Below are 27,966 nucleotides of genomic sequence, written 5' to 3'. Positions count from 1 at the left end.
GTATTACCCACTGCCACGGACTACGCGATACGTGCTGCCATCTTTGGGATTTGAAAATAATTTTCATAAAAGGCATTGGAGGCAGGTCAGCGGTCCGAAATCCACTGCCTGATATGGAGCAGCCGTCGGATGCATATCGAGCAGGCAGTGCCGCCATACCCACAGCATCGCTCCTTCAAGCTCTAGCTGTGCAATACGCAGGGGCGGCCGTACCTTATGTGCTGAAGTGCTGCAGCACACTGTCAGTTGGAAAAATAAATTAGTTTAAAACTATTATCTACAATCAAATACAGTGCATTGAAAAAGACGTCAGCCAAAGAATAAGAAATTATTGAACTCCCCTCACAACCAGGTAACTACTAGTGCACTCCACGCCGGGTGCTGTGTGGTTGTTACAGCTCAGCGAGAGCTAAGCTTTTAGCCAGAAACCAGGAGCTCTGCCTTTTGCGCATGCGTGCCCAACGTTTCCGATACAGAGAGATAGGCTGTGGAAACAACAGCCGCCAAGACATCACTTCACAGCGATTCTTTCGTTCGACCACAGACAGGCAGCACTAGCACTAGTCACACTTGCATTACGACCAATATGAGAAGGTGGCAGCTGGCACCCTCTTTACTCAGCGATAGTATCTATGAGGGAATTGCTCAATGCAAACAGGAAAACAAAATACTGTCGAGCTGTTCCCGCCAGGTCTTTTAATACCAAAAAGGATAGAATACCACCGACTTGCCTATTCCATAGCCACATTTATAAATCGATGAACTATAAAAATTGTACTTTTTATGTTGTCAAAATAAGGACATGATATTGTTATTTTCTTTAATTTAAAATGTCTAGTTTATAAATGTCACTATAAAAACATAACATGTAATTTTGTAATACGCCGTTGCTGGTTTTATTTCAATGATGTTGGTGGCATGGGGAAGTTCTGTTTTTGCGCGCTCACACCAAGTATTTGAGTTCGTGAATATTTTGCCATTGCAGGTGTTATTGTGTGTTTAATTTATAATTTTATAGTATTTCTATGAGGAATGTGTATATGTGTTGGGGTTGTTTGCGTGTTTGTTCAGTGTGGAAAACTAAGTGGAGAGCCTCTTGAAAACCTCATACCGATATGTTTCTAAATATTTTTATTTTTTGGAGTGCGGATGGGTTACAGCACACAGCTGATTTTCTGCACCAGCCGCCACTGGCAATACGCCGAAGTTTGTAGTTCAAAATGGGGTTGTGATCGGCTGGCGTGGCGCGTGCTTCAAATGGAAACGTAAAGTGAATCGCCACTTACAACTTCGTTCTCAACGGACAGAAATCTTGCTCTCATCATACTGAGCCCATACTTTTACCTTGCTGAAATTTCAACTACAAGATGAAGTGCATCCATATTTTTATTATTGCAAGCTCATCTCGCGTTCTGTGGCGTGACAACTCACAGCGGGAAGCGGCTCACCAAACATCGAACGAGGTCGGAACATTTCGGATAATTAATAAGGAAATTCTGGTTAATAGCCCTCATTGCGAGAGATTTCGGCACTGTCATTAACAAAGAAATGAGTTATTAAGAATATTTGGGAAATATTTGATAAAGCTGGGAAATGTATGTAATTAGACTTGGAGAGAATGTAGCACCTATCTTGGCCGAGATGGCAACACGTGCCAAGGACATGCAATCAAAATGCGCGGGAACTCTCGTGCAAGAAATTAATTACGCCCGTTAAGGAAACGGGAAAAATTAGCAAACAACATCATGACTGGAAAATTAGGTGGAATCTCTGGAGATGAGTCTCGAAGAAATCGGTCCAGTGGTCATCAAATGGAATGATTGCACCACAGTGGATAACGCCAAGCAGAGTGTCCCTTCTACATGCATAAATACCCCCTCCTCAGGCAAGAGCGTCAGTCACCATTCAATTGTCCGAGAGTGTGAATCTGCGCCAGGCGACATGAAGAAGAAGGCTTAAAGTGGGCGAAATAGACTTGTAGAATTTCTAAAGCCAGTTGGCTTTAGGGAGGAATATATTATCAAGTGGTGAATGGTGAACGGAGGCAAATAAGATATTGATAACATTGTATCCACGATATCCATCCCGGTCGGGGAAGAAAATCATAAGTTAAATAATTGTAGGATTCCTGAACTTCTGCACAGGGAGACAGCAGACTCATAGAGAGCTCTTGTGAATTACTGCGGACGATGCTATTTTGGTAATCGGTAAGGGAGGACTGTGGTAGTCTGGTGGAGATAGGCTTTTGTCTCATGGTCAGTCACACCTGTAAAACACCTGGACAGGAAGGAGCTGGAGGTCTCCGCAAACTGTATTAGTTGAGTTCTCGACACGAAGCGGGGCGGTTTAACTGTTATATGTATACAGAGAAAAGTTTATGGTAAAATGTTATATAAAAAATAATTTAATGTGTGTTGCTTCAAGCCGAGTGCAGAATCAGTGTATTTATAAGGTGGTATTTAAGCGAAAAATGTGTCCTGCAATTTGAGAGGCTAAGTCCGAGGTGGCTTGGCATACAATGAAGCCAATATAACGCCATGCCAATGAATCAATTACAGGTCTGTCTAATTTAAATATCATGTTTTGTAGTTAGAAATGTAAATACTTGTCCCTTTAAATTAATTAATGAATCATAACATCGCATTGTATATGTGGCGTGTGTAAAATTTAAGTTGCAACAACGAGGATATGTCTTGTCGTTATTCTAGTGTGGAGGCGAATTGTCTATTATTTATGTACACTGATTGACAGAGCAAATGCGACACCAAGGAGGAGTGGTTCGAAAGGGATGAAAGTTGGGGGAAAAACAGAGACGGCACGGACGAATAATTGATGTTTATTTCAAACCGATATGCAGGTTACACAATGCGCACGGCATCGACTCAGTAGGATGTAGGACCACCGCGAGCGGCGATGCACGCAGAAACACGTCGAGGTACAGAGTCAATAAGAGTGCGGATGGTGTCCTGAGGGATGGTTCTCCATTATTTGTCAACCATTTGCCACAGTTGGTCGTCCGTACGAGGCTGGGGCAGAGTTTGCAAACGGCGTCCAATGAGACCCCACACGTGTTCGATTGGTGAGAGATCCGGAGAGTACGCTGGCCACGGAAGCATCTGTACACCTCGTAGAGCCTGTTGGGAGATGCGAGCAGTGTGTGGGCGGGCATTATCCTGCTGAAACAGAGCATTGGGCAGCCCCTGAAGGTATACGGGAGTGCCACCGGCCGCAGCACATGCTGCACGTAGCGGTGGGCATTTAACGTGCCTTGAATACGCACTAGAGGTGACGTGGAATCATACGCAATAGCGCCCCAAACCATGATGCCACGTTGTCTAGCGGTAGGGTGCTCCACAGTTACTGCCGGATTTGACCTTTCTCCACGCCGACGCCACACTCGTCTGCGGTGACTATTACTGACAGAACAGAAGCGTGACTCATCGGAGAACACGACGTTCCGCCATTCCCTCATCCAAGTCGCTCTAGCCCGGCACCATGCCAGGCGTGCACGTCTATGCTGTGGAGTCAATGGTAGTCTTCTGAGCAGACGCCGGGAGTGCAGGCCTCCTTCAACCAATCGACGGGAAATTGTTCTGGTCGATATTGGAACAGCCAGGGTGTCTTGCACATGCTGAAGAATGGCTGTTGACGTGGCGTGCGGGGCTGCCACCGCTTGGCGGCGGATGCGCCGATCCTCGCGTGCTGACGTCACTCGGGCTGCGCCTGGATCCCTCGCACGTGCCACATGTCCCTGCGCCAACCATCTTCGCCACAGGCGCTGCACCGTGGACACATCCCTATGGGTATCGGCTGCGATTTGACGAAGCGACCAACCTGCCCTTCTCAGCCCGATCACCATACCCCTCGTAAAGTCGTCTGTCTGCTGGAAATGCCTCCGTTGACGGCGGCCTGGCATTCTTAACTATACACGTGTCCTGTGGCACACGACAACACGTTCTACAATGACTGTCGGCTGAGAAATCACGGTACGAAGTGGGCCATTCGCCAACGCCGTGTCCCATTTATCGTTCGCTACGTGCGCAGCACAGCGGCGCATTTCACATCATGAGCATACCTCAGTGACGTCAGTCTACCCTGCAATTGGCATAAAGTTCTGACCACTCCTTCTTGGTGTTGCATTTGCTCTGTCAGTCAGTGTATATACATGCTAATACAAGCAAGTACTCACTGCTGTAATCTCCGATGAAGGCTATCCCGATGCTTTTCTTGTTGTAATGGTACGCATGCGCTCCCAAGATGGTCCATCCTCTTCCTTCGTACGCTCGACCATCCCCTCCTATGCAGAAACTGTAAAGAACGAATACAGGTTTTCAATAAAACGGACACACTTGAAAGATATGACATTAATTTATCAACAGATTGAGTTGTGTGTGTACCATCAGTCTCATTGCTGATGTTCGGGGCAGTGGCGTTTCCTGGGCCAGAAGTTCAGGCGTTGTCATAGATGCAATTAATGGATTAAATATAAACCCGGACATCCCACGCCCCCATTTATTTTACCAGATTATTCAGATCAAGAAATGAATGAATGTAATAAAATGATAAAAAGAGAAAGTCTGCAGAAAATTACTATTTTCTTTCCAAGGCAAAATACGTACTTTGGCCATTTCAGTCACGTTACCATTGTAAAATTTTAGCTTATATACTGTAATAATATAACGTTGCAAAATTACCGTCTTACTAATAAAAAGTCCTTATACAGTTGTTTAACACTTGTATTATTATGCAGTGAATAAACCCTGTATAAGCGTTGAACATTTTTCTTACTAATAAACGTGGTATAAGCATTGTATTACTATACAGGACGTATACACTCGTTCCAAGTCGTAGGAATCTCTTCCTGCAGTTCACTGACGTATCTCGCAAGTTCACCGCCTTTATGATTGCTTCTGCTTGTTATCTACGAGCAAAACTCTCCGGAAAGTCGCACACTAGCACGGCATATCGAAAAGGCAGTGGCAACACAAAGTGAGACAGCTGGAAACTGGTTTATATTGATATCTACATTTCTTCAGCTTGCTTGTGTAATGAACACCACGAAAGAAATGGAAAAGCTTACGAAAAGATCAAGAGCTCCTAACTGGGGTAGTACGCAAAACGAGAGCAATTGTAATTGAATCGGTGAGTTGAAAAGGGTACACATTCCAAAATCCTTACTTTTCAGGAGAAAGGAAAAACCATTTTGTAGCTAAAAGAAAGGTTTAATCAAAAAACAGTTTCTATTAGGCATTTGTACATCATATATCTGCGTATTCAACTACAAAGTATGGAAATCATATTACGTACGGTTTTCAAATTATACCATTTTTATGTCAAGGAGTATGTCCCTTTTTATACTCAAATTTGAAAAGGATCTTTGTAGAGGCAGATAATGCATAATAAACTCATAATTTCAAAAGTATGTTAAGCAGTAATACATTATTACACAAAAATTCGCCCAACCATAATTTCTTTTATAGTTATTCATTGTCATTCCGTCGCGTTAAAAGTGTCTTACTTTACGAAGACGTCTAGCTTCCATAACCCCTAAATGGTGTAGGGCCTATGTCGTCTGTGTTTAAAACATCGTGAAGATCATCAACATTATCGTCCATTCCTTCAATGTTGAATGGACAAGTCGAATATTTCACCGCGATTATATTACTGCAGACAGTAAATACCACGAAAATAAACTGCTCACTCGTTTCTTTTTCCGCTACTCGCTGCTATACAGCGCTTATACAGGGACCTGGTCTGTATAAGCAATTCAATGAATAACTATAACCGATGTATACAGAGGAGGTTTATACACGGTTTATTAGTAACGAATTTCACATGAACGGTGTATAAACTTTGTATAAAAGTTATATACCGTTTAGTAGTAAGACAGTTAAAGTACAGACAATTAACTAACCACCATCGGCAGGTCTGGAAATGGCTGTTTCTTTTCACTGTAAGAAAATGATGAAAAGGTGTTTAATATTTGGTTTACTATGCTTTCATTAAAAGATTTAAACCTCCAACGTGGTTGCGTAAGGAATAAATCACTCGCCCGGAACTCGAAAACTAAAATCAACACAAAACGTTGGGAACTGAAACAACGCCTTGGTCAGGTTCAGCAAGCACGAGGCAAGGGGAGTGAGAACGTTTGTACGCATGCGCGATTCCAGGGAGTGAGGCTGGCGAGCCGTTGGAAAGAGATCCAACGCCTTCGTGGCGTGGCAGACTGGTCCGGATGGTAATGAGAGTAACTAGAGTATATGGAGCGCAACAACGAACGACAATGAAAGAAAAAACACACTGTAATGTAACATTACATTTAAGGAAATGTAATGTAATGATGTATTATTTTCCTTTCGATTTTATTTGGGCGTTGACACACAACTTACACACCCTGAGAAAACGCCACTGGTTCGGAGTTAAGCACATGTCTGGTTGTGGGCTCCGTAAATCTTATACTGTATACAGTAGTAAGTAGGTGTCAGGATTGTGGGCGACCACAAATACAGTACAGACAATACGCGACAGTCTGCGAGATATCGAGGAACAGCGATTAAAGCTCTGTCTAGCGGAGTGACCTGAGAGTTACTGATTCTGTCATAAGAGCACGTGTATTTGTTGGGGATTATTTATGCGTTTGCATTAAGTTGACATAAGTAAATAGTAGCGTGTGTCATTGCTTTATATCTCTTGTCAATATGAGTGGAAAGATATGTGCTGCATTTGGCTGCAATAACTATGAAGTGCAGAAGAATTCGCAGTCTTCCGTTTCCCTCGTGACAAGAAAATGCAAGTAAATACTGTGTTTGCATATATATTCTACCAGTTGCAAAGATATTCTTATAGAAGGCCTACTTCCTAAACTTCTGACCTGCGCGATCCATATTTTAACTGGCTTAAAATATAATTAAGCTTATTTTATTGTATTAGAGCAGCAGTTAACCTTCAATACCGATGTGTTGTTGTAGGCGTGATCTGTGCGTTTTGATAGGAAAATGCATATGTGTGTGTGGCTGGTTGTGTTCCAAGTTACCTCATTTGGAATGCCGTAATGCGTTGTCAAGCACTGAAGAAAATATGGGTGATTTAAGAAAGGTGATGATGACGACGCAAATTTGCTTTACTCTAATGTAATGGCAAGTATTGCTTAAAGGGAAATTTTGAATGTTTTTGCGGCTAAATTTATAGATTTTCTTTCTGTTAGTAGGCTTCAAGTTAAAAGGAAAATTGTCCAGCTCTTAAATGTAAATTCTTTGAATCATGTGTGTAAGGAATGTGCCGATATTTTTATTGTCAAGTGTCCTAATGTGATGTACAATGCTTTTAAATGAGAAAAAAATGACAAATCAAGCCGTGAAAGTTCAGGCAGGAATGCTAAGGCTAGGAAAGATCAAGCCCTTTCACAGCAGTCCATTTCACATCTTGATTATATGTCTAATTTCAGTCTTTAAATAATAACTTGTTAAATAATTCTTCATGCATGTATCCAGAATTACTTCAGCAACTTTGAAGTTAATATTTTAGCAACACTTTCTTTCTAGACGTTATTTATTTATCCATTTCCGTATATACATTTCCATTGATATTTGAATTTAGCGCGAATTTTCAGGTTAATTAAGTACCATTTCTCAACCACTTCCGTATTCACCCGATTTGGCTCGAGTGACTTTCTTTTATTCCCGAAAATAAAAATTCACGTGAAGAGTCACCGTCTTGGCGACAACCGACATTCAAGCGCCACTTGCGACTTGTCTCTCATTTTAACAAGGCTAAATCCGGAAGTGTCGAGTATTGTCTCTACTGTATTTGGCGACGACAAAAGGACCTAGACAATGTTGTGAGATGGACAGCAGACAATGGTATATTCGTAAATGGGTTGAAAAGTTAGGTTGTAAGTTTTACCATGAGGAGAAGTCCAGTTAGGTTTAATTATTGTGTAGATGGAGTGGTAATTCCTCATGGGGATCACTGTAAGTTCTTAGGTGTTAATGTAAGGACAGATATTCATTGTGGTAATCACATTAATAAGGTCGTAAATAAAGGGTAGACATACTCTTCATGATCCTTGTTTTGTACCATCTAGCACTCCTTTAATTTACGAAGCGAAGTTTTTCTGCATCCCATAGAGAGAAGAAATAAAGGTGAAAACAATTCAGTTCTCAATGCTGTGATGAACTTTTTGAGAACCGCGGAAATAAGAATTTGACTTTGTGCTCTTCGCATTGTCGCGAGTGTTAAGTGTTTTGTGTTGTGTTTTGTTTTGTTTGTTCTCCCCCTCTTCTCCCGGAAGAGAGATTCAGTGTAGTGTTCTCTACTTGAAGACTGTGGCAATTTGGTTTTCATTCTTATATGTACTTTGCACTGACGATTTATATTTTTTGTATATGTGCTGTGAGTGTTCCTTGTACATGAAGATGACCAAATGTTGTACCAACAAACGCCAATTAAATAAAATAACTAAAAAAGAAATAAAGGATGTGACAACATGGATTCGGAAATGCTTAATTACAGAGTTCTCTGAAAGACTATTTACTGAGTACACACCGACACGCCCTGGTTGCTAGAATAAAATGCGAGGCAACAGTTACACAAGTAATAGTGTTGCGAATAAATTTGATGTGGGTCTGCCCTACCTCTATTCCCCCGCGTTGTACTGTAGTAACCTGCAATAAAAACTTTTCAGTTTATTAGTGTGTATTTTACAGGTATGTTTATAGTGTTATAATTTATTTTGTAATTGCTGTGTGTTTGACAGACTGAAAAGTTCTTATTGCATTTAACTAAGTTGACACTGGAAAATATGGCTTCATTCTTAACAAACTGTAGTAACCTGTCGGACAGTTCGCACTACACTAGACATTTTTCATCGTCTTCGGCTCTCAGTGTGAAGATGGGCAGACCTGTACAGTATTCAGAGAGGAGGACACTTGGAACATTTTATCTGATACGTGTACAGATTTTTCTAGCTCGCTTTACAGACGTATTCAGTGTAACAGTGTTGGCAGAGTCAGATTGGACTAATGTTACTAAAGATCGGATTTCCGGACCCAAGTTGTCATACCCTTTTCCCTCCATATACATACCGTCCGTCCTAAAAGTTCCGAGACTGATTTTATTTCTGGTGTACAAGCGATGTCAGCGCAGTAACTACTGCGGCTGCTTCAACTAACAGCTGTGAACAACAGACGTGCATTCGATCAGTCAGTTGTGAGTAGGCAGTGTTAAATAGCGAATATGAGGCCGAAGTGTGTCAACGTTGTTCCGTCACAAAGCGCAATGGAGCAGTACTGTCAATTCCCAGTTTATCTGGGTGCCATGTATCGATTGTGCAAGAGGATTCAGAGGGTTCGTCCGCAAAAATGGAAGGAGAGGGATTTCTTTTTGCTGCACGACAATGCGTGTGCTCACATGACTGGAGTTGTCATGCAGTTTCTAACGAAAAATTGAGTACCAATTCTCAACCACTTCCGTATTCACCCGATTTGGCTCGAGTGACTTCAAAATAAAAATTCACATGAAGAGTCACCGTCTTGACGACAATCGACATTCAAGTCCCTGTGACACGCGAGTTGAACAACACCCCAAACAAGGATTTTTCTGACAGTTTCACATAGTTATATGAACGTTCTGAGCGTTGTACTCAAGTGGGGGAGCCCTATGTATAGGTAGAATACCTGAATAAAAACACATCATCTTAAGTTTTCTCTATTTTTATTAATCGAGTCTTGAACCTTTTTGGACGGACGGTGTATATACACAAAGTGCCTCGCCTAAGAGTCGTTAGGTGCCTTGACTCTGGTAGTTTGGAAGATATTTTCAATTTCGGTTTTGCAATGTGTGGGTAGAGTCAGCCAAAATAAAGGCTTCTCATCAGGTACATCATATTCTAAACCATTGCTGGAAAGTAGGATATTTACGAATGGCGAAGTTTAGATGGCAATGCACGCCAGAAAATAATTCACATCTCATAATATTTTACAAAAATCTTCATATTTTTTATGAAAATCTCGATATTGCTCCATATTTGGTAAGGTTTACAAAATTTCCATCAGTTAATATTTCTATTACCTATTCATATTTTCTTTTATTTACACTTTTCCTACATTCATAGAGAATTAAATTATTGAAACATGGAATATTTAAATGAATATTTTGTTGTGATTATTATTTTTTGTGCAGGTAATTGATAGATTTCACTCTGTCAAGTAATTGCAAGCATAGAATGCGATGTGTTGAAAACTCCGTTGGTTTGTCATTGGCACGATTACAACTGGCTAGCCAGTTCATTGACCTTTCGCTACGCCAGGCTCTCTGCCCTGGCGAAGTCCGTCACACGCTGCATTTTACTTTAAGGTGTTTAATGTTTAGTGTTCCCCTTATTAATGATTATTATTATTATTATTTGTATTATTTTTAAGTAAACTATGTAAGGGTCTTTATGAGCATCTAATTGGCTTATACCGATAATTTTCTGTTATATCATTTTTTAAGAACTAAACATGTTATTCTATTTTGTTTACGTTGTTTCTTTTTCAAGGATAACATTCTTACCAAATGTTTTTTCAGGTTGTTTTCAGGTGTATTATCCAAAATTAGTTTAGGCAGACTGAAGAGGTTGACAGTTATTAACGGAGTCGAGACTGAACAAGGATGGCTTCAGATATTAGAGAAGAAGTTCAGTATGGATACACTCCGTATAACGGCTTCGGTACTGTGGTTGTGTAAGACAGATGACGAAAGGTTAATAGGATTTTGATTGGTTATTTATTTGTTCTTGTTAATTATTCACTGAGAAACATTTCTACTGACTTGTAACCGATGTCGCTCCAGTTGCGGACGTACTGGTGGAACAGCTGAATCTTGCGCATGTCTTCTTCACATTGCTCACTGCTGCTGCTATATTTCGGACTGTGGGTGTGATGGATTACCACGTACGGAACTGGTACTGTCAGAGGGTCCGTCTCCTTGGGAGGGAGGGCCGCCCACTGTTCTCGAGTCACGATCTCCAGACACTTATCTGTGAAAAATAACAATAATTTATGATTAGTTATCACATCACTACTTCATTACCCTCTGGCAAAAATGTGCATCTTATAATAATAGGGAGTGATCTGGCTAGCTGACTTGTGACAATACTGTGTTAATAAATCCACGTAAAAGTTGAATTTCGAGGCTAAAAGTGACCATCAAGGCTTGTATCCCCGTTCCTATTTTATTCCTACTGCTGAAATACCGATTATATGGTAAACAGACCTCATAAATCCAAACATGTTGGTGGAAGATTAAATGAGATATCTCCATACGTTCAAGAGATACGCACCCAACAAGGTTATCATTAGAGCCCGGATTTCCATGCAAATGCACGTTTTTAAATAAGCTAGCTACACTTCTCAAACTTTGCAAATATTCTTTTTACGGCTTAACAATTCCAAATAACCGTTCTTTTTCCGTGCATGTTTGCATGTTTTGGCATTTTTCGGAGAAAATTCATGCATAATGCATATTTGGAAGATTTTGGATTTAATAGCGCATATTTGGACGTTTAATATTGCATAATATGACTTTTATTCTGACTTTGACGCATATATATTGTTAACTTGAATCATAGTGCATTTTCTGAATGTTAGTTTGCAGAATTTGGGACAATTTTTCACGTTGTAGGCTACAGTATGTCTATTATTGAGAGACGGAGAGAATGTATTCCTGGCATCCTATGTGACAACCATAGTTAGTAGCCTACATACGGTACAGGTCCTACAGTATAATGCAATTAACCAAACACTTTCTTATCTGTTGCTTGAGTAAACAATGACGTAAGTCGGAAGGCCCCACGTCGAATTCTAATTCTTAGGAATAAGGTGTCCCAGTTTTACAGTTGTACATTGCTATAAATTGAACCGTAAATTGTGCATTAATCATTGACGGCTCATTTTTCGTCTGTTAGACGAACAAAAGAAACCTTGTATCGCACTTCTGTGGCGCCGCGTTACTGGGATAGCAGCTTACAAATTCTGGTTTTTCATTGAACCCTCTACCGTTGTTATCCTGGATTGTCCTACCCGGAACTCTCAATCGTCACACGTCTGTGTTATCGCAGCAAGCAATCGTTACCACTTATTGAGGACATTCAAATGTGTCGCCAATCATCGCATGGAGAAGCAGCAGCCGCAGATAGAGATAAGTTGAACACACTAATTCGTTTGAATTCGTCAAGCTTATAAAGGACGTATTGTGGTGAAAATGCAAAAGACGTACAATTTGACCTCACTTTGTCCGAATGTCTTCATTGAATTATGCATCTATCACTTCTCGCGACATAAAAAGATAATTTTCTGTGCTTAAGTATGTGCTGAATGATAAACGGATGAGCTTAAATCAAGATAATTTGGAGAAATTAGGGTAGTTTTTGTTCATGTTTCAAAAGGAAGTGAATTTTGATAGTGCATATTTTCCAGTTTATTGTGCATGTTTTGCCATATGATAGTGCATGAATGCATGCATATTTTGAGATTTGATAGTGCATGGAAATCCGGGCTCTAGTCATCATAGTACGTCCGACGCTGACATCTTGTGACAAGCCTCACTCGTCCAGTGAGGCCGCAGTATGCGGCGATATAGAGAAAACACATTGCGTTTCTTTGAGTGGATTCCGTGTCTTAAGGACGCGTTTGTTACATTCGATAGCCTCCATATATTTCATTGTAATCGACTCGAGCACGATGTCCTCGTCCTCTTAAATTTGCACTCCTGAACAATACACAGCCTATGCGATGTTTTACTGTTGCAGTAATGCCAACTAGCAGATCTAAGACAAGCATAGTTCAACTAACAATACTCAGACGTGGTAGACCATCACAATCCCTCTTGGCAATGTTAAAGCATTCGAAGTCAAGACTTTCAGCCCCCGCCCCTACCGAGGAATTTGGCCGCGTAGCTTTGAGACTGAATTAGGGAGATTGTGCGTGCGAACCCCACTGTCGACAGCTCTGAAGGTGCTTTTCCGTGGGTTCCCACTTTCACACCAAGCAAATTATGGGGCTGTACCTTAATTAAGGCTACGGTCACTTCCTTCCCAGTCCTAATCTTTTCGTATCCCATCGCCGCCATAAAACTTGTCTCTGTCGGGGCAACATAAAACAAATAGCAAAAAAAGTTCACATCCCCCCTTTATGATTCGCCCCCCTTTCCACTTCGAGTAATCGTTTCTGCACGCTTTTTTTTGTCATAAATATGTCTTAAGGCTGGAGGTCATTTAATATTAGCGATACAAAGTGTGGGACATGATGTTACCTAGCAACCGTGCAGGCTGTTATGTGAAGTATTGATGGGTGACCATGACTGAGAGACATGTACTGTAGAAGGCTCTGCACCTATCTTTGTGAAACGATCAAAATACGAGTACATTAATCGATATCAACTTGAGTTTGACATATTGAAAGATATACAGTATTTACGATCATTTGATTTTCCGAACGGGAACTTGACACCATTATTTTTTTTCAATTCGATAGCCATCTTCACAGTCTTCCTGATCTATAGGATATATATTAGATATTTATTGAACATAACAGGCGAATTTGCCCCGATACATCTTCACATGAACAGCTCGATATTAAGACACAAAATAAAATGAACAATAAAGGATAATAAAATAAAGCAAGACATAATAATAATAATTGTACCGGGCGGTACACCCCTACGCCGCAGTTTTAAACCTTGCGCCAATAAATCCTCCTCTACAGGAGAAACTCAGAACTTTAAAAACTGGATCAACTCATAAGTTTCTCAGAAGATGTCACTACCGTAAATTTTGTGATTACGAAGTTGTCAATACTGTGTGGATTTCAACTTGTTTTGTTTTCCATTGATCAAGAAGTGTGGACATTCTCTTATAGATGTCTCTACTAAAAAAACTATGATCATGCACCCTGGTGCGAAGTGAAGGAACTTTTTTGAAGAAATTTTGTATTCATAAGTTTTCTCTTTGCTAAATTTCGTTCATTCATTTGTGGGTTGGCAATATTAATCTTTTCTTTCCGCCTGTTTTGAATTGAGCCAATCCAGAATTTATGTAATTAATTTTTGACCAATCATGGCTTTCTTCTTCGATTTTGAGTGTACTGTCTACACTGACCAATAAAATTGAGTGGGTGTGGCTGTTTTATTCATGAAAAGTCTCGAATTTTCCCCGAGGGTATAAAAACTGCTGATTTTCTTGTCTCTCGGCCACTTCATCAACATCTAAGTGTATGGACATCTATCAGGAGGCGGGAAGCGCCTCCTTCATCAGGCAGCAGCTCTTCAGTAAGGTAATGGCCGTTTAACATCTTTATTTCTTGCTAGCTCAGTAGTTTAACCCTCGGCAAAGGTCCGAATCCCTTTACAATGTAAACTATCTTTTCGACATGTAATTTTTTGCCGTTTGATGTAAAAATTTCATTAAATCTGTAACTGCAATTCGGGGATAGAGAGTGCTTGACCCTCTCGAGCTCCCCTTCCTATTGGTTTGAGGTGACTACGTTTTGTAACTGGTTTTCTTCCCTTCTGTAATACCTTAAAATTTTTCTTTTACGAGTCACCTCCATCGTTTGGGAATAGCCCCTGTTTCATCGGCCTAGTGCCTCTTATGTTTTAAGAAGTTTCATATAGGAGTGCAAGTACACGCCTCCATTCATCTTTGTATTTTGGGCCATTTAACCTGTTCTTTTCTGCTAAGGCCCAGTAGGTTGGGTACAAGATACCGCTGTTTCCTTGTAAGTGTGCCTTGAGGGCAGTTTAAAGTCTGTTGTGGCCTTTAATAGGCTCAGAAAATTGAGAGCGGGTCAGCTCTTTTAATTGTGGTAAAAGTGCCTCAGAGAGGCTTGATACTAAAAGTTGGGAGTAAGTGCTCCATGTGTGGAGGGGATTTCTGCCCTTTGGTAAATATGTGTAGTGTGAGCTGAGAGCTCAGGAAATGTAAAGTGAGGGCTTGAAGCCCAAGTTCTGTTTATACCACCAATCTTGTCTTTCCTAGACTTAAATTTTTGTTACTGGTACCTTGTTACTTGTTTTTTTTTAAGAGAGAGAAACATATAACCTTTGTTATAGTTTTAAATTAACTTTGATTTTGTAGTTAGACCCGTTCACCCCGGCACCTTCTTTCACCTCTGCTAATCCACCAAACCACGGTAACAATAATAATAATAACCCAAACAAAAATCTACCTCAAAACAACTAATCTGGCCCTACCCTGACCTTGCATTCACCACATGACTGTACACTCCACATGACCTTCATAACAGATTATGCTGCAAGAACCGCTGACTGTGCTTTTCGGCTCACTCCCTTGTAATCACTACTCCTTACTCCGCATGCATTGTTCCATAACCTAATTCCTCTGGATTCAAGTAAACCAAATGACAACAATTGCGTACAATCCTCAATATCGCAGTCGGTAAGGCATCTACATTCCAAGATACCAAAACATTCACTCACTCACTCACTACCTCGCCACCTCAACAACCTTTGTTATCACTTGGTCTTACTTAGCCTCCAGGCTCGAATTCAAACTACTTCACTATATCCACATCACCCACACTTCTAAATTTTCCAACAAAATCCAACGACTGAATATCCTCATACTCTTAACCACTTCTCCCTTACATCCTGACATATCGTCCTATGCCCCTTCCTCTTCCATTTCTTCACACAGGAATTTTTTACCGCACATAAATACCTGTTCAGTTCTCCTCTGTTTTCCCATTCCTTAATAATCCACCTTATAGCATCCTGCTTATCCCCTTTATCTAAAATTTTCCGATGTTTGGCACTCAGTAAACTATTTCTAATCTTATTTGTTTCTTCACACTTACCTAATAAGTGAAAATCACCGTTCTGATCTGTAGGAGATAATGGCCACGCAGTTTTGCAGCTTATAAAAACGACAATAGCAATAACTACCTCAAAAAAATCCTATGGTGTAACAGCCCCGAAGAGTCATGGCCTATAGAGCGACCACCGCTGTCCGAACGCCTGCAGATTATGAGGTGTCGTGTCGTCAGCACGACGAGTCCTCTCGGCCATTATTATTGGCATCGTAGATCGGGGCCACTAGTTCACCGCCAGACAGCTCCTCAACTGTAATTACGTAGGCTGAGCGGTCTTCGAACCTGCCCTCAGATCCAAGTGAATTCCCTGAACTTGCATGGATTCCAACCCGGAGCCTCCGGGTAAGAGGCAACTAACCACCATCACCGCCAGCAACACAGGCTGAAAGGGGATGTTGTTCTACAATCATACGGAATGGCTGAGATTGATATTTGCAGTTTATACGTGAAAACCAGTTTTATTTTTCGGACATACTGTAGGTACTTACTTTTTATTTTCGTGTGGCTATTTCTAGCCGTGTGCAGCCCTTGTAAGACAGACCCTCCGATGAGGGTGGGCGGCACCTGCCATATGTAGGGAACTGCGTGTTATTGTGGTGGAGGATAGTGTTATGTGTGGTGTGTGAGTCGCAGGGATGTTGGTGACAGCACAAACACCCAGCCCCCGGGCCATTGGAATTAACCAATGAATGTTAAAATCCCCGACCCGGCCGGGAATCGAACCCGGGACCCTTTGAACCGAAGGCCAGTACGCTCACCATTCAGCCGACGAGTCGGACACTGTAGGTACTGTGAGGGTACATTGTAAAACACAACATAAATCAGTCATAATTGATCTGCATTTAGGACTGTTGCCCAAGTGGCAGATTCTTTATCGGGTGTATACCTAGACTTTTCTTAAATGCTTTCGCAGAACTTTGAAACGTATCTAATATTCCCCTTGATAAATTATTCCAGTTCCTAATCCCTCGTCCTATTAATGAATATTTGCTCCAATACATCCTCTTGAATTTCAGTTTTTTCCTCATATTGTACTCTTTCCTACCTTAAGCTCCACTCAAAATTATGCGTTTAGTCGAGGAGCTCGTCTCCTTTCTCCCAAGTCTTCCCAGCCCAAATTTTGCAACATTTTCGTAACGCTAGTCTTCTGTCGGAAATTACCCGGAAGAAATCGTGCTGCTTGCCTTTGGATCTTTTCCAGTTTTCGCATTAAGTAGTCCTGGTTTGGGTCCCAACACTGGAACCAAACTCTAATTGGGTTCTTACCTTTACATCCTTACTACAACCCCTAAATACTCTCATAACCATGTGAAGAGATCTGTAACCTTTCTTAACTACCTCGTTAATATGGTTACCCCAATGAAGACCATTCCTTGTATTGATACCTAGATATTGTTGGGAGATCAGAAGACTGCACATGCCCGGTGAGGCACGGGGCGAAGGGGTTTTCACTACCTGAGCCAGTGACGCAATGGTTACCATAGCAACTCCGCTACTACCCAGGCGATTTTATATTATCTTCTACTGGCAGCTCTTCGCTCTAGTCAGTTGTAATCCAGCAAACTTGTAACTGTTCGCTCTCCTAATCTTCACACTTGAGGAGACGAAAGTTAATAGCTGAGGACACATGAATATAAATATAAACTATATGTGGCTTGCCCGGAAATTGCCACGCAAATAAAATCAATTATCACTCCATGGTTTCCATTTCTCAATGTATTGTTTGGGCGCCACCTTTACAGTTTTAAACAAAACTGTACAGCAAAATTTATATTTAATAGCATAGAGACTTATACTTAAATCACAGGGGTAGGATTTTAAATAATTAACCATTAAGTATCCCTTTGAGAAAGAAAATTAACGCAATATCTGGTCAAATGAATTTATTAAACAAAAAAATGAGATGAGTCGGAAAATTACCTTTTAGCTTGGAGGGAATTAAGAATATAACGTTACTGTAATTTAATGTTGCTTGCATTATCTAATTGTGGCTCACCAATTGTAGCTTCCGTTGAGGACATCTGTATTCCGTGGTTACTCGTTCCCCTTTTCTCGTTGCAGACTGGCTCCATGGACATCCTTCCTTCCTTCTGCGATATGGTTTCGGCTATCTGGACAAGCACTCCCTAATTGCCCAGTCTTTAAATTAGACATTGGCCCTATGCTTGTGAAAATTGATCACCGTTGATCGTATGAGTGTTGTGAATTTGTCCATGTTATCAGAAATCTTAATCCAACTTAGCTATTCTACTGATAAAATACAGACTTGTACCAAGTTCCGTGGACTTGAACTAACGTAGTTCTTCGTCCCGAATAATTACAGAATATATCACAAGCCGTATGCTTGTTTCGTCTCACCCTGATCCGACAACATCACTGCAGCTACGTACCTTGTCTTGAAGCAACAACTCACTGCCCCGAAAATAATTGTGTCTCGAAGCGACCACTCACTGTTCCAAAATAATAAAGTAGTTGTGTTTTGAGAATTGCTCCGCGCAAGATAATATACAGGAGCACTCCCCACTCTTGGTAACTGCTCCATGCCAAATCTCTTTACATCGTAGCATCGGATTCGTTGATCTCATATCTTCCCTCTCTTCATTCTTCACCCGTAACCAGTAGGCGTGTCGATGATGTAGTCTCCTAGCTTGCTAGCCTTGCACGCGGGTCGCTGTATAATACAGTACTCATGAGTTAAACCCAATGACTCATCATAAATTCATCGCTTCAAGAATAACTTTTCCGTGTACACAATGTGAGATGAAATGGCACAAACTCAGACTCAACATATTGACCATATTTATAGTACATAATGAATTCCTATCTTATAATTTAAATAATAAATGATGTTCTAATATATACAATATGATTCCCAAAGCCTTATTTACAATTGATTGAAGTTAAATTAATATGTGTTAATGAATAATTTCCGACGAAGGATAATCTTGATATCGAGTGATATCACGTAATAGGACTGTACAATAAATTAGTATGGCTGGAGAAGCCTGGACAGTTACAAACTGCAAAGTGTGAGTCAATGTTTTCGTGTAGCAGATAAGAGCAGCTAGGAGCTGATCTGCCTGGGCAGAACAGAAGTTCGTGCTTGCAGGCAACATTCCTCATTCTTGCATTCTTCTCATCTCCACACAGTACTTGGAGTGTTCTCCGTGAGGTACTATCACCCCATAAACACAGTGACTAAAACTAAGTGGACTTTTCCTCTTTATGAAGTTCACAACCTGACTTTTCATCACGTTCATCATCATACCATAGTCCGCTGTCCATCTCACAACATTGTCCTACCTGCCAACTTTACAAAACAAAAATCAGGACATTTTGATTTGAAAATCAGAAAAAATCACGAGATGAAATTGGTCAAAACTGCTTATTCTACATGTCTTGTGCAATACAGGAATACTACGGTATATATTATAACACTTATTGTCTCAAAACCCGACTGTTACTATACGAGACTACAAGGCTAAAAATTACACATCTCTATTCCCTCACAGGAAGTATGCGAGTGAGATGGTCGGTCTCTGATAAGCCTTCCGAAAATAGTACGAACTCATTCTCCACATGTGCGAATCAGCCATGCACTCAGATGCCATTACTTAGGAAATGCATAGATTAATACATTGTAACACGCACCCGCGCGATTATGCGAAGCGCAATACTATTTTAATCGATTCAATCACGCAAGTAATAAATTAAAATTCGTCAGAATTGTCTCCAAATGGCTCCTAAAATCTCCAGAAGTCACTAGTCACTATCTTTGTAATTCTGTCACTAAAGTACTAAAACAGACTCCAAATCTAGCAACTAGTCTCTAGAATCGACTAGACTGATGTGAACGAACACGAACATAGCACGCGAGAACGAGAGATTGACAATCGATATGCGCGTTGCGATATAGAAGTTTCAGTAAACATCGCACATTCGCGTGCAATTCTCGTATTGATAAACGTCGATATGTCATTTGAAAGCGGCCAATGAGCGAAGGACATCTGGCCACTGAGGTACAATGCTGAAATGGCAGATTTGAACACAAATATTTGAAGTTCACCAGAAAATAAGCTAAAATCGGGAGAAATAATAGAATAATCGGGAGGCGGGTAAAACTGACGAAAATCGAGAGTCTCCCGCCTAGATCGAGAAAGTTGGCAGGTATGCATTGTCGATGCCCTTTTGTAGTCGCTCTTAACCCTGTAACGCGTTCACTGCTCGATACAGAATAACATCACCGGTAGTGATTCTAGTTATTTACTCATATCATTTATATAATCCGGCTCCATGGCTAAATGGTTAGCGTGCTGGTCTTTGGTCACAGGAGTCCCAGGTTCGATTCCCAGCAGGGTCCGGAATATTAACCATCATTGGTTAATTTCGCTGGCACGGGGGCTGGGTGAATGTGTCGTCTTCGTCATCATTCCATCCTCATCACGACGGGCAGGTCGCCTACGGGAGTCAAATCAAAAGACCTGCACCTGGCGAGCCGAACATGTCCTCGGACACTCCCGGCTCTAAAAGCCATACGTTATTTCATTTCATTTCATTTATCTATAAGGAATTATAAAGGTCCAACATGAGTGCCTTGCGGGTTCCTCTTCTTAATCATTACAGGATCAGAAAATGCTTCACCTACTCTGCAGTGGGTAAGAACAGAGGTGCTCACAATGGGAATTTCGTCCCGTGGGCACAGAGTAGGCCTACTGTAAGCGAGGAGGCAGGGAGGTGATTAACGTATGCTATTCAGCCTTAGTGACGTTGTGGTTACGTTGGTTAGGTTGGGTGAAGTTCTCCCAGATACACTCGATCACTGCGGCGAAATGGAGGCAGAACATAATGGAAGAAAGAGGGCAGAAATCCACGTCATTTTCATTTTACGTTGTAAGAAATAAGTTATTTACTAGGGGACCCGTGCGAGAAAACTCGCATATTCAAAAAGGACGTGGTGGAGCAGTCCCCTGGTGAACTAAGGAATGCACAGATCAGTACAATATTAGACAGTCTTACGTACCACTTAATGTAATCTTTGATTTTTTAACATTCATGGTATCCATTTGAACGGAAGCAAACGCAAGTTCATTATTATACTGACGAATGTTCCGGAAATAATTTTTGGTTTTACTCACATTCTTTTCTTAACTGACAATTACAACATATTATAATGACATAAAAGAGGCGTCCCCGCGGCCAAAATGTGAAGTGGACAGTGATGGCACACATTTTCCTAAAGCAACAGTATTTGCAAATCGCACACTTCGTACAATTATTTAAACTCATTTTAAAAAGAAATTATCGATATTCATGAAATGGGAGTGCAATTCGTCACTGCTAATGTCTATTGTCTGTTTTTTTATGCACATTTGTCACGATCGGTTATTAGTGAGCGCCACAAAAGAGATCTATGCTACTGAAATAATATATAAGATGTTCATTGCAGTTTATGTAAGGTCTATTTTGACCAGATACAATAAAGAGTTAGGCCAACAAACTCAAATAATATTGTACTGTATGTAATGAATTAACATTTTCACTATTATATTTTAAGAGGTTCTTTAGACACATTTCTAATATAATACGGAGTTATGACGGATAAGCTGTGGCTTGTGGTTGCTTGGGTTTAAATTATCTTATCAACTCACCCACAGTCCAATTAATTATTGCTTACCGGGAGTAACATCAGTTAGGTTATTTATTTGAAGGCATACTGTACATCTGCCGGCCCCGTGGTGTAGGGGGTAGCGTGCCTGTCTCTCGCCCGGAGGCCCCGGGTTCGATTCCCGGTCAGATCAGGGACTTGTCTCTCGACCTGAGGGCTGGTTCGAGGACCACTCAGCCTAAATGATTAGAATTGAGGAGCTATCTGACGGTGAGATGGCGGCCCCGATCTCGAAAGCCCGGGCCGAGAGGATGCGATGTGCTGATCACACGGCCCCTCGTAATCTGCAGGCCTTTGGGCTGAGCAGCGGTCGCTGGACAGGCCAAAGCCCTTTCAAGGGCGTTAAGTGCCGTGGGGTTTGGTTTGGGTTTGATTTTATACTGTACATTCATCTGGTAGATGCATTTACATTGTTGTTATTGTTGTTATTGAATATTGAATAGTAAAATCTGTATGTCCTCACTCGCGAGGCTAGCTATTAACATCGGACACCTAAGGTTTAAATAATACCGTATTTATAGAAATTCAGTGAACCGGGAAAGTCACATAACATCACAACACTGTGCAAATTGAAGCAGTAAACGTGTTGAATTATGTAAATATATTGCGTTCTGCTGAATGAATAACAGGAATGTTCCTTCTTAAGGGGAGAGACCTAGCTTAACACGGGGAAAATAGGCCAATATTCATTCGATTGTTATAAATGCTACAAACGTTGTTGACAAATAGTGCACATATCCCAATATTGGCATGCTTCAGAGCAATCAGAAGCAACTTCAATAATGTCAAAATTCTAATTATAACATTTTCAAATAAAATGTTCAAAATTTCCCGCCTTTTTAACAATATATCACGGTTTCCTTCATAACCCTCTTACTGATTCACGGATAATTATGAATTTTTCAGAGTTTCCTCCCATAGTGTTGTACTATAATCTGTACCTTGTTCAGATCAATAGGATTTAAATTAGATTTTATATAACATTTTTATTTAAAAAACTATAAATATTTTCTGGTGCTCGGAATAAAAGCGCGACAAAAAATCCAAATCACAATCTATGTTAATGATTGAGGTTCATTTTGTAGCTGGAGTTTTGATACACACTTTAAAAAAGGAAAAGTACGAAAATCCTTATAAACTTGGAATTTATAAGGGGAACAGTGATAGGTCTATATTGTTAAAAAGGCGGGAAATTTTGAACATTTCATTTTAAAATATTAAAATTATTAAAATTCTGACATTATTAAAGTTGCTTCTGGTTGCCAGGAAGCATGCCAATACTAGGATATGTGCAGCAATTGTTAACAACAATTGTAGCATATTTAACAATGGAATGAGTATTAACCTATTTTTCCTTTGTTAAGCTGGGTCACCCCCCTTAAATGGAAATACTGTCATTCCCATCCAAGGAATTGTAAATCGTAGCTTGTACGCTTAAATCATGTATCTTTGCAAATTGTAACACAAAACATGTAATGTACCAGTTTTCTTTTAAAGTATAAATATAAGAAAATAAAACTGACTGTTTATATCGAGCGCACTGTACGTAAGGCTGGAATATGTTGCAAAGGTCGGTTTCCTTGCGATTATAGCGTCTTTTTATCATTATTTTGTTTTTGATACTGTTCACCAATCAATATTTCGCTGAGTAATAGAGAAGAGCTTCGTAGTCACAATCGAAGTTACCGCTGCCTTCCCTGAAAAGTGTGTTCGCTCTCTCGCTTCACTGTGACGTATGCTTGCTACGTAAGCTGCCCGCATTTACGTCACGCCAGCCCGGCCGCACTGGACTGGCCTCAACGGGAACCCAGCTGAGCACCTCAGGGGAAGAATATGTGCCGCAGTACAGTATGCTATGCCACTCCAGTCTCAAGTGCAAGTGATCTGTTGTGATAAACAACACAGCTGGACGATGGTCAGAATGTGGAGATATCGCATTGTTTACATCTTTAACTACTACAATTAAGCACCTCAAGACACGTCACGTAGACGTGATCTTAATTGGATGAACTGCAGTTAACCATTGTCCTACACAAGAAGAAACTACTACGTTTTAACATCGCATGTTTCATTAATGTTTAAGATTAGGGGCTGAATTAATAGACAGCTCTTATACATAAATGGAACACTTAAGTAGTAAGGGATCACTTATTGTAAGTATTCACTTGTACTTAAGAGTTTACATTTCATAGACAACACTTAAAGTGCACACACATTAATACAGTAAATATTCACTGTAGATGTGGCAATGCTGTATATTATACCCATGCCTCCTGGATCGTATAGGTCTGACTACCGAATGGTGGGATGATCTATTTGATTTTGTTTATCGAAGGACATTGCGCGACATTTGTTGCCATTTTTGAGGCCAGAAGATCGTCTATATTGTATTTGGTTATCAGAATGCCCAAAGGCAATACAGCGAGCTGAGACGGCACCTGCAAGAACTTGTGCCGAAGTACATCCACATAATACAGAACAAGCAGACCGACGCAGTTTCTCAGTAGAATATGAATGACTTGATGTTCATATAATTACATCAGTAATAAAAGTGTATCGAATCTTTTCATTTTGTATTACTATCCGGAACAAACAAGCAAGCAAACAAACAAACATCATCTCATTTTTATTAATAATACCCTATAGCTAGATAGCATCAGCAACGTGTACCTTATCCGATATCATATTAAGATACCATCCTATTGAAATGCACGCGTGATCAAATGGCTGAAGTTGATAAGATTCTTTAAGGTTTGAAATGACACAGTGATATATTACTGTAGATATTGTGGCAAGACAAATATTAGTAACTGCTGGCGTCAGATAACGATGAACCTCGCTGCAATGGGGAGAAATGGCGGTAGAATGATACTACGCGCATACTCTGAGAGTCTATTATAATAGTAGAAAACATTTGGCTGAACGTGTGCCTCAATGACTGCCACTACGATGGAGCGGGTGGATGGATAGCTCGACGCTATAGTCTTAATATTGAAAGATGCGTTATGACAGTTTTTTAGAGGTGATCTGTAGAGATGGGAATTATAGGCACGAATAGGTTAGAATGTAAATGTATTTGAGCAAGACGCAAGTGTATGTTACCCGCATGACGGCTCTGCGCTGAGATTTGTATAAATATTATCGATCTGAACTATCAGAACCCCTAAAATTCATGCAACTCCCTGACATATCTGTAGAGCGCCTAGATTTCACTTGCGCCTTGTTCAAATACGTTTGCATTCTAACCTATTCGTGCCTATAATTCCCATCTCTAGTGATCTGTTTACTGCCTGGCTGCTGGCCTGGAGGGCATGGCTGGTCAGCTGACTTACCTCGTGAATATTCTGGTTCAAATCACCAGAGCTATAAAAAGGGTGGCTAGCCACAGGCCGCCAGTCCATTACCAAACTAATGGTCGTAAGTAAATATTTCATTCAACCTGTTAACTTGACAAGAGCTGGCACATGAATGGAGCCAAGTCCAACGCTTTAAGTACCTCGGCAGCGTACTTGATCATAGCTCGAACAATGTAGTTGAAATTAGGTCCGGGATTTAACAGACAAGGACTGCAATGGAACATCCTGAGTAACTAAGACGTTGTTTAAGGCTTAAAACTAGTCATGGTTTCTACAACCGGCCCTATTTTCGTTACAAAGCTTAAGGAGGGGTTTCTTGTAGCTTTTAAGCAGCCGTTTAGTGAGAAATCGTATTGTACTGTTGGCAACACTGCTTGCAATGTTGACACCAGATTTTTTTTTTTTTTTTTTACAAATGGCTTTACGTCGCACCGACACAGATAGGTCTTATGGCGACGATGGGATAGGACAGGGCTAGGACTGGGAAGGAAGCGGCCGTGACCTTAAGTTACAGCGCCAGCATTTGGCTGGTGTGAAAATGGGAAACCATATTCAGGTCTACCGACAGTGGTATTCGAACCCACTATCTCGCGGATGCAAGCTCACAGCTGCGCGCCCCTAAACTCACGGCCAGCTTGCTCGGTACATCAGAAATCATTGAAACTCCGTAAGCATATACGCTGTCCAGACATTTCGTACCATTTGATTTTTGAGGACATTTCGTACCATCTAGGTCGTTATCTACCTACGAATGGTTTCCCCGTAATACCCAAATATTTACGCCAGGGCGATCAGTACCACTTGGTGTGAGATTGAAATTCCATTTCGACGCAGCGGGCATAATGAGCCTGATAGACACCCTTCACAAATCAGACATTTACAATATTTGCTGAAGATAACTTCTATATTATTTTAGTAATTGCCCTTTAAACTATACTTATCACTTATTTTTATGTAAATATTATCATAAGAAAGACGATTTTTGAAGTATAAACTGTGAAACAAAAGAGTACAACACAAATATACGTCGTGTTCGGGCGCAATGTAGGCTACCTAACGAGCACAAGGATGGATAATATTACTATTACTGTCCGGCTCCATGGCTAAATGGTTAGCGTGCTGGCCTTTGGCCACAGGGGTCCCGGGTTCGATTCCCGGCAGGGTCGGGAATTTTAACCTTAATTGGTTAATTTCGCCGGCACGGAGGCTGGGTGTATGTGTCGTCTTCATCATCATTTCATCCTCATCATGACGCGCAGGTCGCCTACGGGAGTCAAATCAAAAGACCTGCATCTGGCGAGCCGAACTTGTCCTCGGACACTCCCGGCACTAAAAGCCGTACGCCATTTCATTTCATTACTATTACTGTGAATATTTATAAACTACTGCATTATTTCATTATCAAGTAAGTAAAATAAAAGATTCTGATGAACTGGCCGATATAGGCTTGAAGGTCACGCGGAAGCAGAAACGGTGTCCGGACATTTGCGGTCACTGCAGCAGGGGGGGGGGGGGGTCTCATTAGTTTAACCTCGGAATATCCCCGCTAACCTGCCTGATCTCCTGCTCGCTCCTTGCAGATCAACATTCTTCTCTCGCGGGCATTATTTGGAGACTGATACCTTCACACACAAACACAATTCTATATCTAAACTTTCTGGTGTAATTATTTACTGTTGCGTGATGTAATGGATTTTACAGTTACTAAGAAGGCAAATGGTTATGCACACGAAGTATAGGGAAAGTCAACATGAAATCGTCACCTGGGTGTGTTTGAAGGAGAAGAACAAGTCATGCCATGTTTTTGGTAACATACGATTCTGTAGATGATAAATAAATATATTCTGTTATAATCTATTTTATTTTATTTTATTTTATTTTATTTTATTTTATTTTATTTTATTTTATTTTATTTTATTTCCTATCCGACCTCCCTTGGTCAAATCTTGTTCTCTTCCGACTCCCACGGCAGTCTTTCATTTTCACGTTCTTCGTGGCTTTTCTCTTCATTTTCCCTAAAAGAGAGTCGGATCTATTCGACTTTTCCTCTGGTTATTTTTAAGGGAGGGTCGTGGAACCGTTCTACTTTCTCACAAAAACAGTAAACACCACCATCACGAAAAGATCCTGTGGCAAGCACGATATAAACATTCTCGCAGATATACAAGCTCGTATATTTTTCATTTAAACTCTAATACAACAAAAAGTGAATTTTTATATACAAATATCAGAGGCCAATTAAAAAAAATAAGTTTCCTATTTATTTATCGTGGAATAATTAAAGGTAGGCCAGGGTAAAGGACACTGTTTTATTCTGCACCAGTCCTTTATTTTTAGAAAAACTTAAGTTAATCCATCGTTAATTAATTTAAATTTATTTATTTATTTATTATAATATATTTTTTCGGAGAAAATGGGATGGGAAAGAATTAGAAATGCCGGACTCAGTGGCTCACACGGTTGAGGCGCTGGCCTTCTGGCCCCTACTTGGCAGGTTCGATCCTGCCAACCCACGCTTCCAAGTTGTGAGCTCCGGAGACCCGTTTAGTCACCTCTTACGACAGGCAGGGGATACCGTGGTTGTATTCTTCGTCTGTGCCCCCCATCCACAGGGGGTAAAAACCTTCAAACTCGAGTACATACAATAATTTGGTCGACAGTAAATTATATGTTTTAAAATGCTGATTACCGGGCGAGTTGGCCGCGCGGTTAGGAGCGCACAGCTGTGAGCTCGCATTCGAGAGAATGTGGGTTCGAACCCCACTGTCGGCAGTTCTGAAGATGGCTTTCCGTGGTTTCCCATTTTCACACCAGGCAAATGCTGGGGCTGTACCTTAATTAACCCTGAAGTGGTCGCATGGGTTTTGTCAATATTAATGGTCGCACCGGGTGTCTCAGACTCATTCTTTCTCAGTGTCTTACTATTAGATTTTTATACTTTATTTCCAATTACAGTATTACAGGACATGATCTTGTTTATTTTAATGCAGTTTACATGACTACAATATTTAACTATCCCGTTTCTTAACCAAAAAGTGTATTTTTATAATTACACTGAAAAACTGAATATTTTCTGTTG

General features: G+C 40.7%; 1 protein-coding gene across 1 annotated transcript in view; it reads right to left on the bottom strand.

Moving 5' to 3' along the window:
- LOC136886195 (peptidoglycan-recognition protein LB) overlaps positions 1 to 27,966 on the bottom strand; it is a 55,090-nt gene that overhangs the window by 6,923 nt on the left and 20,201 nt on the right. Inside the window, exons 2-3 of the mRNA XM_068230733.1 lie at positions 10,810 to 11,017; positions 4,190 to 4,308 (exon numbers count right to left, since the gene is read on the bottom strand). Of these exons, the coding sequence (XP_068086834.1) occupies positions 4,190 to 4,308; positions 10,810 to 11,017 (327 nt within the window). The remainder of the gene's footprint in view (positions 1 to 4,189; positions 4,309 to 10,809; positions 11,018 to 27,966) is intronic.

The sequence above is a fragment of the Anabrus simplex genome, chromosome X (assembly GCF_040414725.1).
Source record: "Anabrus simplex isolate iqAnaSimp1 chromosome X, ASM4041472v1, whole genome shotgun sequence".
Lineage (NCBI taxonomy): Eukaryota > Metazoa > Arthropoda > Insecta > Orthoptera > Tettigoniidae > Anabrus > Anabrus simplex.
Note: the sequence above shows the minus strand (reverse complement) of the source record. Positions and strands in the feature narration are given on the sequence as shown.